At 38.9% G+C, this 13,513-nt stretch overlaps 1 protein-coding gene across 3 annotated transcripts in view; it reads left to right on the top strand.

The window, feature by feature from the left end:
• PDHX (pyruvate dehydrogenase complex component X) overlaps nucleotides 1-13,513 on the top strand; it is a 93,718-nt gene that overhangs the window by 479 nt on the left and 79,726 nt on the right. For 2 of the 3 annotated variants that reach the window (XR_010373093.1, XM_064452356.1), the window contains exons 1-2: nucleotides 43-151; nucleotides 9,280-9,363. Coding sequence is in view for 2 of the 3 variants with exons in the window: in XM_064452356.1 (XP_064308426.1) it covers nucleotides 9,303-9,363 (61 nt within the window). In the remaining variant the exon portion in view is untranslated. Of the gene's footprint in view, nucleotides 1-42; nucleotides 152-9,279; nucleotides 9,364-13,513 lie in introns of those variants that run through there. The other variant, XM_064452357.1, reaches the window with a different exon arrangement.

The raw sequence follows: 13,513 nt of genomic DNA, 5'->3' as shown, positions 1-13,513 counted from the left end.
GGGAGGAAACGCAAGATGGCGGCTTCCTTCTGGCTGCGGTGGGGTGGGGAGCGGGTGGCGGGGCTGCTGCTGGGGGGGCGGCCGGCTCTGGGGGCGTCTTTCCTCACTCGAGGAGGCCGAAGGCGTCTGCACGGGACCCGAGAGTTGCTGGGTGAGTGATGGGCTGGATCTTACACCCTTCGTTGTTAGCGGGGTGCCAGGGCTTGCTGTAGGCGTGTGTGGAGGAGCTGGAGTAAGGGATGAGGAGGGGCGGTGCTGGGGGGCGAGGAAAGGCCGCGCAAGGCGAGTGTCCGGTGTTACCCGGGGGGTGCGTGGGGTTGCGAGTCCGAGCGGGGCCGCCGGTGCACCCAGCAGGAGGGACTGAGCAGCAGTGACCGACTAGGGGGTGGAGGAGAGGCTATGGAGGTGGGTCAGTTGGGCAGGAAGGGTATGGGCTGATGGGAGAGAGTTTGGAGGGAGGTGTGAAGGTTATTAAAGGTCTAGAAAATATGATCACTGAGAAAAACGCCGAAAGAATTGGAGTCTAGAGAGGAAAACAGGTTGATGTTAGGTTAGGCCTTCAAACACGTCAATATTCTGTTGCAGATAAGGAAAAAAGTGCTTACAATTGAAAACAGTTGAGAGTTTTCTAGGTGTAAGTATAGTTAAGTACTGAAAGAGGAAGTTTTGGGTCCGTCCGTCCCCTAATGTTTGGAGATTCCACCACTTCTGTCACTTTTTTATTCTACAAGTAATGTTTCAGGAAGCTGGAGAAGGGCGTGGAAGCTATATTTTATGTAACTTTTTTTTTTTAAGGAGTGCAGTTTGAGTGTATTAATTGCATGTCTAGCATGCATTGCTATGTAGAAGTCGACCTATCTGCTTATGGTAATAGCCTTTCAAGATACTCTTTCTTTTCTGAGGAGTGTGTGGCTACAGAATTACCAGGCAGATCTCCTACTTATATTCCATAATTTCCTCTGTCTCTAAGAGATGTGGAAAGTGTTTTGGATGCCCAAAGGAAATGTGTTCTTTTCTTTCCCTACTTGATCTGTTAATTACAAATTGTAAAACACTTAAACAATAATGAGATGTATTGTTATTAGCAACTGGTGTGATACTGAGCATAAGATATCTGAACTCTGGCTTTTTAAGTGTGGTTATGAAGTGAGGTCTTGCTAACCTTTTGTAATAAAACTACGTGCATTTTACAATAAAACTCAGTAGCAGTTTACAGGCTTGTTAATCATTGTTTTAGATCTCAGTATACCCTTCTTTCCAGCACCAGTTGTCTTTGCTGCTTTGCAGAAAATTTTTTCCTTTGCAAAACCTGCTGAGTATGATATAGGCAAGGCTATCCCTGTTCTTGAAATAAATGTTATTTTAAAATTCTGTTAGAAAAAATTTGCTTCCTTCATAAAATAATACATTTGTCTTTTTGTCCAGTGCAGGATTAGCTACCTCTACATCAGTCTTATTGTCTAACTTCTTAAAGACTTGTTGTCCACAGTCCTCTCAGGCAACCTACTGGAGTACTTTATATCTTTATGGTGAGAAAGGTTTATTAATGTATAGAGTTAAGTTATTAATTTTTGATATGGAAATGAATGAAATTTTTCTTCCTTAGAGCAAGATTTTATGTATTAAGGTAGATATATCACACTTTTAACTTGTTCAGGCTTTCCTCCTTGACTCGTTTCTTTGAACCCGCTTAGTATTCCTTACTGTATTTCAAGGTGGTGCATACCTAAGTGACACCATTTTTCTTAAATGTTTATTATAGTGTCTAAAATGACAACAAAGAGAAAAGTCATAACTTCTCAGGTAAAATACAGCTCTCTTGGACACAAAACTCACTTTTGGTTCCTAGTTTGAGGATTTAAAGTTAAGTCAGTTTTATTTTAGCGTTAGTTTTATTTCTCTAATTTTCTGTTTCTGAAAATGCTACCATTTGAAGTATTGGTTCATGTGGATCTAGTTTTGTTTTGTCACTTTATTTTTTTGCTTCTCTGTGGTGGTGGTAGAGGAGGGAGAAAGTTGTTTTGCATAGTCAAAACAACTCAGAATTTAATTCCTAGTGTGTTGGTTACAAGGAAGGCAGAAAAATAGAATGAACCTTTGTTACAGGTCTGCCAATTTTCCTTTGTTTTTAATGTTTCTTAATCTTATCATTGGTGTCAGGTCAGGTTGGAGTGAATCTTTCAATTCTCTACTGACTACAGAGTGTGGCTTAGGAAGTTATGAAATACCTCTTCAGTGGGGCACACTAAAGCATTTGTCTTCAGTTCATTGCATTTTTTTTGGTTTGACAATGCCCAAGCTGTTTCCATATCAAAGGAGCTTAAAAAAAGGCAATGAACCTGTGTTACGCTGAATAAGTACGAAATTCACTGTCAATGGGATTTTCAAACTGTAGTCAGTAGGATATTATAGAGGTCCACTGGTCTGCTCTTCCCTTACAGCCCTGCTCTTCAATCTGTTTGGTACAGAGCCTAAATATACATTGAGTCCCTTCATGGAGAAGGAAGGAGGCAGAAGCGTTGTGCCCGGAATAAACTTGATTCTTAAAATGTGTCATCAAGGACAAATTCTCTTGGATATACAGAGGGTTTTCTTTAAAATACCATCTACTCTTTATGTGAAGTTTTTAATATTTTCCTCCTTTTTTATTCTGATAATTGATATGTAATAACACAGTTACTGTTGACAGTAGTAAAAGTAATGGATGATGACTGGGAGTTCAGAATTTTCTATGCTCATGGCTTTAAATTCTATTATGCTGATGAGCTCTGTCTTTGAGATTCTGTGTGAATTGCCAAACTTTTTGTTTACCCATAATGAAAGCGCAACAATATTTACTTCCTGGAGTGCTTGTAAGGACTGTCTGTACTGTGCAACTAACCTTGTGAATGCAATGACAGCGTTTATTAGCATGTTTTTTTAATTTAATAAGGGAAAATATTATTTGATGAAGGGGGTTGTTCATTGTAAGATTGCCTTTTTTTTTTTCTTTTGAGACACATTTAAGCCTGTCTTTCTGATATGTATGGTCACTAACTGAAAAGTGACTAAAATAGCTTTGAAAGGAGACCTTGCAGCTAGCATGTAGCTGTTGCTGAAAAAGGCTCTTAATTGCAACACTATGGAACTTCACTAAATATAGGAATCTCTATGCATGAGCATTAAATGATTGTACAAGGAATGGATAGGTTGGTGGGCTTGGAGGATGAGAAGGAGGTGGAGAAACTGGAGCTGAAGTGTACCTAATTTTTTTCCTCTCCTTTGCATATGCACTTGGATTCTAGTTCCACAGTTGCCTTAAATTATCTCCTAGTTCCCACAGCCCATTTTTGGATGCTGATTTTGTTCATAATGCTGTGTGACGAGCCAGATCAGGAAGCTAACATGACTGAAACTGTATTTGTTTTCATGATTACAGTAACTTCCAGCAAAATCCATTCCCCAGTCTGGATAACTGGGCAGCAGCATAAGTATTAGTATTACTGCTAGTTTTTATCTAGTGACAAGTGGGCTTGTTCTGTGTGGTTTGGTTTTGTTTTAGCGTGATTGTTAGTAATAGTCGTTAAGTGCCTGGAAAGACCATTAGCCTACTGTGTTGGCTATTAAAGGCATAGTCATATACCTTCTAAGGTCAGTTTGAGTGCTGTTCCTCTTGCAGTGAGACACAATAGTATAGGAAATGGCATTTTGTAACTTTCAGACTTGGCATGTGCCTTGGTTTTTGCATTCTTCCTTCTGCTTTGTATCTAGTTTATTTACACTTTTTTTTTTACATAATTCATGTATACTTGCTGCTGGATATTCTCTCCTAACTTGATCAAAGGACCAGAGTGGACTGGATGTTTTGTGGTAGTTGCTCATAACATGAAAGAGAAAATGTTACAGCGGCATAAATTTGTTGATTTTGTATTTATGCCAAAGTATGGAGCATGTTCTGGGAAATGGACCGAGTGACTCTTAGTGAAGTGAAACATGTGAACTGGCATGTTTAAAAATTAATTTTTCCCTCATTAGAAATGTGGAATGCTTTCACTTTTTCAGCGACACATGTCCGCTAGTTCTAGATAGTCCTAGATACTTGTGGGATATGACTTCAAAAATCATGTTGAAGATGACTTGTCAAGTTAGACAAGTGAAATGGAGAATGCCTCTTTGCATCCTGTAATGTATTGTTTGCTACTTGCTGTTATCTGTAAATATTTTTTTTAGTGAACATAATATAGCATACAGAAAATTGTGAACTCATGCTTTAATTTGTAGTATTTGAAAAATGATAATAGACAAAATGTGATTTGGTAAAGGAACACAGATAGGCATTCACAGAATAATACACATTCTTAACATAGTTAATTTTTCGGCATATGGTCCAAGCTGAGAGGCTGCAAGAAGAAACTTTTTAAAGAAAAGTCTTGGAGGTAATTTAGATGGGAATTTCCAGTGTTACAAGGAACACTCTCTGTCAGTTTAATATTACTCAAAATGTATCCAGAGTTGAGTACCATGGAAAGGCTGAGAAAAATGTGTATTTCCTCATGCAGTCTGCTGAGAACATAAATTATGCGTACACTGGGCTCAGTTCCAAAGTTCAAGTGTTTTGGGGAGTGTGATCCTGATTGTGTTGGGGGAATAAATAACTCACCTTCTGCTCTTGTAATTTATAATGTCAAGATCATTGATGGCTGCTGAGGTTATTAGAGGTTTGCTACAATGTTTCCATTTCATGTTTAATAAAAAAAATAGAATCAGAATGAGCCCAGACATCTTCAACTAGGTCAGGTTGCTCCGAGACCCCTCCAGCCTCTGACCTTCAACGTTTCCAGGGATGAGGCATCTACCACCTTTCTGGGCAACCTGTTCCAGTGTTTCACCACGCTCAGTGTAAAAAATTTCTTCCTTATATCTAATCCAAATCCACCCTCTCTTAGTTTAAAATTATTACCCCTTCTCTTATTGCAACAGGCACTGCTAAAAAGTCTATCCCCATCTTTCTTACAAGCCCCCTTTAAGTACTGGAAGGCCACAATAAGGTCTCCCTGGAGCCCTCTCTTCTCCAGGCTGAACAACCCCAACTCTCTCAGCCTGTCCTCACAGGAGAGGTGCTCCAGCCCTCGGATCATTTTCATGGCCCTCCTCTGGACCTGCTCCCACAGATCCATGTCTTTTTTGTGTGGAGGACCCCAGAGCTGGATGCAGCACTCCAGGTGGGGTCTCACCAGGGCGGAATCACCTCCGTTGACCTGCTGGCCACACTGCTTCTGATGCAGCCCAGGATACATCTGGTTTTCTGGGCTGTGAGCACACATTGCTGGCTCATATGTCTGGCTTTTTGTCCACCAGTACCCTCAAGTCCTTCTCCTTAGGGCTGCTCTCAATGGCTTCATCCCCCAGCCTGTATTGATATTGGGGGTTGCCCCGACCCAACTGCAGGACCTTGTGCTTGGTCTTGTTGAACCTCACGAGGTTCACATAGGCCCACTTCTTGAGCTTGTCCAGGTCCCTCTGGATGACATACTGTCCCTCAATCACATCAACTGCACCACTTAGCTTGGTGTCATCTGCAAACTTGCTGAGGGTGTACTTGATCCCACTGTTTATGACACTAATGAAGATATTAAACAGCACTGGTCCCAATACAGACTCCTGAGGGACACCACTCATCACCAATCTCCACCTGGACATCGAATCATTGACCACTACTCTCTGGATGCAACCATCCAACCCATTCCTCATCCACTGAACAGTCTACCCATCAAATGAATATCCCTCCAGTTTAGAGAGAAAGGTGTTGTAGGGGACCATGTCAAAGGCCTTAGAGAAGTCCAGATATCAGTGGCTCTTTCCTTGTGCACTGATGTATTTACCCCATCATAGAAGGTCACTAGGTTGGTCAGGCAGGACTTGTCCTTGGTGAAGCCATGCTGGTTGTCTCAAATCACCTCCCTGTGCTCCATGTGCCTTCGGTTAGCTTCTAGGAGGACCTGTTCCATGATTGTCCCAGGCACAGAGGTGAGGCTGACAGGACGGTAGTTCACAGGGCTCTCCCTTCTACCCTTTTTAAAAATGTGTGCAATGTTTCCCTTTTCCCAGTCCCTGGGGACTTCACCTGACTGCCATGGCTTTTCACATATTGTGGAGAGTGGCTTGGCAACTACATCAGCCAGTTCCCTCAGGACTCTTGGATGCATCTCGTCAGGTCCCATTCCTCAGGTAGTCTTGAACCTGATCTTCTCTGAAAGTGGGAGGGACTTTCCTCCCGCAGTCCTGCCTTGAGGTCCATCCACTTGAAAGGTGTGGGAAGAGTGATTAAAAAATAATGGAAATAATGGAAAAAGCTCTACCTAACCTCTGAAATATTTATTGTTGAATACATCTATTCTTTCGCAAGTGTAATGATTTATTCTTTCATAATCCTGTGGCAGTGAGAGAGGCAAGGTCAGATTTACTGGATTTATTAACATTAATGAATTATAGAACATGGATGAACACTTTTAATTTTGGTTAATCATTATCTACTAATTGAAGTTTCACTTCTGTCCTTGTCTTCTCTGAGATCTTAACCATGGTAACTCTTAGGACTTGGAAGTAAGGATGAGAAGTATTCTTACTCTAGATGACACATGCTTTTCAGCTCAAAATTGTTCCAGTATTTTTCTTGCCCTTTTTCTTCTGGATAATGGGGGGGGGGGGGGGGGGGCGGGTTTGGAAGGATGAATTTCTAAGTTTTTAAAGCAGTTCCTGCTTACTGTAAGCAGTAGAGCAACTGGGAGAAATGTGGTGTTATTTCCTATTGAATGATAATAAGCCTTAACGCTGGGTTTTAGAGGCAAGTGTATATGAAGCAGAATTGATTCTTGCCATTGTATACAATGTACTTTCTATGTGTCTATTTCTGTTCTCTAACTGAATACAGATTCAGGTGTAATATTTCAAGGAAAAGCCTCAAAATCAGTCAGGTGCTCATATAAAATGGTATCTAAAGATATATTTATGTGGCTTCATAACTATCCTTAAAAGTTCAGAAAGATAGTATCTCTTGTGTTATAAGCTGTATGTCAGAATATTGCTTTGGTATACTGTATCAAATGACAAGAGATGTAGTGTGCAATGAAGCCAAGGAATGTGCTGTATCATGAGACCTGTCCTCAGAAGAATCCCTCATACATGGCACACAGCTTGCTGCTGTGCAGTGCCACTTCTGTCTGCGTGTGGCCTTTCTAAGCAGATTCAGTCACTTGGCAGACTGAAGCAATACGCTGGCTAGCTGTGTCTTGTACGTGGTGTTGCAGGGCCAGAGAGGTTGTGGTGTGGTGTTGCTTAAATACTTTGGACTTTTCAGATGTTTTAATTTGACTTGTCAAGGAAAGAAAAGGCTAAGAATTTATGTGGTCTCTGTATATAGATGCTTACCCATAAGAAGGATCTCTGTAATAAGAAATCTTTCAAGGTTTTTAGCAGAAACATAAGATCCAATATCTGCAACTTGAAATTAGGCAATTTCAGTTCTGCAAAGTACATATAGTTTCCTAGCAGAAAGGATAAATAAACATTGGAAAAGTTTATCAGTGAAACAGATTGATCATCAGTGTCTGGAGTACTAGCATCAGGGGGGCTTTATTAATTTAAAAGATACTCTTTAATCTGTCATCTGGAAAAAATTCCACAGAGTGTGGCAAAGAAGAGGAGGAGAGGAGAAAGGAGAATGTAGTGGTTGTGGTGGATTTTGGCAAGACCAATGAAACTTCCAGTCCAGGAATTCAGGACTCTGAGATCCCATTTCTGTTTTTTTTTAATGTTCGAACTGTGGGGGAATGGGATTACGTGCTTTGCCTTGGCGTGCTCTTCATATTGCAGTTCAGCATTAAGGCAGAGGTCATAATCAAGATGGAAGTACTTAGCCTTTGGTTAAAAGTTGGAAAGGATTCTAACAATTGGCTAGATATGTTTTGCACACTTACACCCCACTTTGTCCTCACGCTTGCATGCTCATAAGTAGAAGCCTGAGGATGGATAAGTGCTCCGAGACAGAAGAGCAGATGCCCACCTGGCTGGTACTCTGGTTGTACATAATCATACTGCTGACATACTGTATAACTAGGAAGAAAAACTATGGTAAATACCACTGAAGAATTTGTGGGTGGAGTTATACTATTCTCTGTAGCCATCATGGTTCATCAGCAGGGAACATATGAATACCTCTCACCCAATTTCTCATGATCGCAGCAGTTTTGGCCTCTCTTGAGGACTGGGATATGTGTGAATACATGCATCTCTGTGTGTGTTCTCTGCTCTGGGCTTGCTTATATCTGACAAGTCTTAAGTTCAGAGTTGCTTTCCTGCCAAGCAAGTAGGAAATGAGAGGACCAGTCTTTGGGACTCATCTCATTCACTTGTGTCCTGGAGTAAATGAGATGCTGTGGAACAGTATTTTGACCAAGGTTTTGCTCAAACAGACCCTGATGGGGGCAGAACTAAGCATATGCAGGGTCATGTGTGGGAAGCCCCCAAAATGGAAATGTGGTTTGGTTTAGTACATATACCCCCAATATACAAGGGGCAGGGGTTATTAGCTGGCTCAGTTTTGAAATTTGTGGCATTTCAGGGGTGAGGGGGGAATTAAAAAAAAATCGCAGCTTCATGCTAGCTGCTTTTTTTTTCTAATATAGGTTTATGTTTAATAGCTGCTTTTTCATTCTACGCACTATATCTTCTGTGTAGTTGGAGCTCTAAGCAATTATAGATTTTTTTTCTGTTTACGTGTCTATTGGACAAAAGTTATATATGTTTCACTGGCATCCACTGTAGGATTGTTCAGTAGGTTAGGCTGAACTGAGGAGTACTTGAAATCCTAGTCTGTATATTTTTAGTAACGCACTAAGACTTGGTCGAGGAGAAAGTTTCTATTAAAAATTTATTGAATCAAAGCTGAAGCAGCGTGACTATCTAAATTTGACTTCATCAGATCCAAAGTTCCTATAGAATATTTTTACTTAAACAAATTAAACTCTGTCTTAATACTTTGTATTATTTATTACTTCATACTCAAGTTGGCCAATGTTCTCTGTGTAACACATAGGTTCTATACTTACTGCCTTGTTTTCCATAGTGCTCTTGGGTGTGTGTGCTTGTATGTAAGCTTAGAAAAAGAGCATTTTAGTGAATTTTTTGTTCGACTGTCTTTCAGATTCATGAACTTTTAGTTTCATTTGTGTTAAGCAGATAACTGAGAAAATAATCGTACTGAAAAGGTACTTAGTCTAGATAATCATGCTTGTTTTACAGGTACGCCTGGTATTAAAGTTCTCATGCCTGCACTTTCTCCTACAATGGAAGAAGGAAACATTGTGAAGTGGTTAAAAAAGGAAGGTAAAATAGCATTTTATATGGCCATGTTTGTTCTAATTCTTCAGGTATATAAATCTATTCTTGTAAGAATAAGCTAATTCTTTCTAGTTGTACCTTAGTATTTTGGAGCAAAATGGTTGGTATATGGACTCTGTCTTCTTAAACAGTACTTGCTTTGAAATTGTTGATTCTTGAAACATTTTTCCTTTAGGTGTCTTCCAAAAAATTGCATTGATCATATTTTTGAAAAATTTCCTTTAGGCTGTTCCAGGATGTGAGTGAGTGTGTGTTGTTTTTAATTCCCAGTGTTGTCGTGGTGATCAGTAACTTTGGAAATCTGAGAGCTGTTGATTTTGGGGAGGGTCTCTGTTTCATTGTTCCGCTATGTTACAAAATAACATGAAAGATGTGGTATTTTTATAGTTGCTATAAAACTTTACAGTTACTTTTTAAATATCTAAATTACAGTCTATAATTAAAGCCAATAAAATTTAAATTACTTTCATAACCCAAATTCCAAATGGGGAAATATCTTTAAAAAAAACCCTAACCAGCCAAACTAAAAAAACCCCAAAACAAAACAAAAAACCAACCTACCCCAACTGAAAACCAAACTACTCCTCCAAAAAAAAAAAAACCCTAACAACCAAACAACCTTGGTTATTTTAGGTTCTCTATGTTTTGACAACTGAAAGTAATTCACTTCTGTTAAAATATGTTGAAGCAGCTAGATAGTCTGGGTGTATGTTTTGTCTTCACATAGGGTGTATGTAAATGAAAAAGATCTGCAGAAGAATTGGCAGTCCCTGTTGTGTCAGGTGACCTTTCTCCTCCTCATCCTATGCTTTCCTCTCTCCAATTTAATATCAAAACTGGATTTTGACTGTAGCTTTGGATTCCAGGTAGCAGTTCTCCATTGGTATAGTATGCATTGCAGAGTTCTAGATAATAATATGTCTGTCTATGTTTGTAAAAAGCAATTGCACCAATGTCCTTGAAACTTGAAGCTTCAGTTAGTCAAGTATCATGTCCAAGATTCTGTAGAGAGAAAGGAACAATCCAAAGTTATTTTTCTATTCATCAGTTGTCAATAACTGTAAGGCATTAAAAATCAACAGTAGTCTTACAAGAAATATAGCATTCAAAATTGCAAGAGAAAGCAAAGTAGAGAGCACGATAGGAGTCAAAGTAGATTCCAGCTTATTCCACAACCTGAAAGAGTCAGTTTTCCTCATAAAAACATCTTATGATGCAACAGCTGTGCAGTGTTTTTTCTCGGACTTTCCACTACACTGCTGCCCCAACACAAAAGGGGGGAAAAAAGCTCCACACCTATTTTAATTAAATAAAAATAAAATCTTAACTGATGGTTGGTTGTTGAGAGAAAACTATTCTAGCATATTTATTTCTCTACTTTCTATTTAGAAACAAGACCAAAACTGAATACTGAGTATAGTGTATTGTCTTATTTGGCACATCTGTGACCGTAATTAGTTCCTGTGGATTTTTTTTCCTCTGACAGTCTGGAAGATAAACATGACAGCATTAAAAAAGTGAAGAGATATTTTTAAGAAAAAAAGTGAAGTGATTTAATGCTTATATTCCTTCTGCCTGCAAGGGATGCTCATAACTGCATATAGTCCTCCAGTGAGATGGCCATCTAAATGTAGTGGCATTACTGAGTATAAATGTTTGATAATCTCATATCCAAGAAAATAAATATTTTAAAGCAATTGACAGAATAAAGCTGATGGTGCAAGATGCATCATCAGGCACAATGCAGATGAAATGTTTTTCCCAGTGTATAACCAGCAGGGGTCAGTAGAATACTATTTTGATAATTTTTCTGCTCTGTGTAAATATAAAATGTTTTCATTTTATGGATTCACAGGATGGACAGCTGATTTCAGTACTGCAGATGGAAAAATGCTGAATTTAATTGCCAACTTTACTGTTTTCTTCTCATTGCTAATGCAGTTTTATATTGATTCCTGTGGGTAATAAAGTAGTTTTCACAGAAATAAAACTGTGTTTCTACAAACTTGTATTTATTATGTATGAATTCAGTGTTGATGGAAGATGATAGATTGTCAGCCCAGCAGACTGAAATCCCCTTGTTATTGTGGGCAGGAAACAGAACAGGCAACAGTACTAGCAGTTTCCTCAAGCAGCGTAACTGCTGCCTTCAGAGACATCACCTCCAGGGACTTCAGTCTCTAGGCTCGGTCAGCTTTGATTTGATCTGCAAAGAGTACATCAAGGAATGCAGTTTGTATCTGGTGATTTGGATACTTATCTGCCAGTAATTGAACCAAGCATGTAGGCTATTGAATGCCAATTGGATGTGATTTCCTAGAGGGAAACTCAGCTTCAGTAGAGATCCTAATCATTCAGCCTTGCTATAAGAACTTAATAATTTTAAAAAAACCAAACAAACCCCACCCAAGATTTGTCAAGGGCATTATATATATATAATCTGAGAGCTGCCATTCAGGCAACTTCTGTTGCAAATACCGTGCTCTCATTAGAAAGCCTAAGAGCAAAGATATGCTCTGCAAAAGTGTTCTTTCCAATCCTATCAATTGGAAAAGCTGACTTGTAATTGACATCAAAGTGGGCATTGATTAGGACCTATCACAAATTTTGCAATCTCTAATGAAAATAACTATGATCCTTTCTATTGCACTTGGGTCCTGAAACACACATGAGATTTTTGAATGCTGCTGTGAAACGTTCTTCTTAAAATTGCTTTTAATCAATTGCCTTCTAAACCTATGACTGCTTCTTGGGTGCAGCAGTGAAAGGAAAACAAAAGTAGTAGCGCAAAAGTGGTTTGTCCAGTTCTCTGAAGACTTTTCCTCTTACCTTCCCTGTGAAAGGGAATTCTTAGCTTTCTGTGAACAGCCTCACGTAACCAAGTTAAGAGATACATCTGCTTTGGCTAGCTTGAACTGTTGAGTTACTGCTGCAGGTTGCTTAGTGCAGAGATTTCTTTTTAATGATGGAGAACACTTCCAGTCTGAGTGCAGGTTGGGAGAAGACAATAATTAAGATACAGAGTTAAGCTCCTTTCTGCTTGCCTGTCTTAGCTCTGTAGGGTACAGAATTTGCCCAACAATTTGATTTCTTAGCATCTGTGAAGTACTGATCTGATATGTGGGCTACTTGAATTAATGATCCAGTAGAATTAAAACACTGGTATAGAGCCTGGAATTTTGACTTCCTGTTACAAACTGTTTATGCTCTAGTTATTGCAAAGTGCAGTGCAGCAATTAGATTATTAAATTAAAAAGATCAGGTGCCGATTTCTATAATAGGAACATTTAGGATTTGTAAAGCTATGAAAGTGACTGAGCTTTGAGTGTTTCCATTGTTTACTACTGCAGAGATCACAAGGATCATAGAATTCTTTATTTTCTCCTTCTAATTCAGGTAGTCCTGAAACAAGAAATATTATTTGAAAAAAAAACCCAACACCTGTTTATCTCTTGCTTAATTACAGGTGGTAACCTGCACCAGGTTTATTCTGACGCTTAAGTACAACAGAGGGTGATATTAGGAATTGACTTAAATGCTTAAAGAATAATACAGTTGCAGCATTTCTGGTAGTGGGAAATATTACTTCATATAAAAATTGTAGTATGTGTTAAGCTTGTATGTATTGTTCCTGTTTTTCAGTTATCTGTAAGGAAAAGGTTATCATACTTCGGAGGCCAAAGCATTCAACTACCTCTAAGTTTTTCAATTTAATTTCAATTTTAATGTTAGCCATCTAGTCAGTGTTGATCAGTTGAGAGAATCCAGATCCATAGTATCTTTATCATGTGCTAGCAGATATACTCTTCAAAAGCAGAGGAAGAGTATACTTCAAAATTAATCATAGATTTGTGTGTTCTTGCAAAAAAAATTTCTAACACTTGTGCATATTTTTATTTCACAAAGTAAGTGTGCTTCTCAAAGACCATTCTTAACTACGTAGGAGATTGAGGAAACACAGTTGCAGATGTGCTCTCCAAAGAGATTATAGTTCCTGAGGTTTTTATTTGAATATCTTTAATTGTCTAGATATGATTGAGAACTGTGATAGTTCAAGATGATGTTGCCTGTGACCATTGTCTTAAGCTATTCAAAACTAACTTCTTGCTTTGACTTATAGCTAGCAACATATATT

The sequence above is a fragment of the Phalacrocorax carbo genome, chromosome 5, assembly GCF_963921805.1.
Source record: "Phalacrocorax carbo chromosome 5, bPhaCar2.1, whole genome shotgun sequence".
NCBI classification, from domain to species: domain Eukaryota; kingdom Metazoa; phylum Chordata; class Aves; order Suliformes; family Phalacrocoracidae; genus Phalacrocorax; species Phalacrocorax carbo.
Note: the sequence above shows the minus strand (reverse complement) of the source record. Positions and strands in the feature narration are given on the sequence as shown.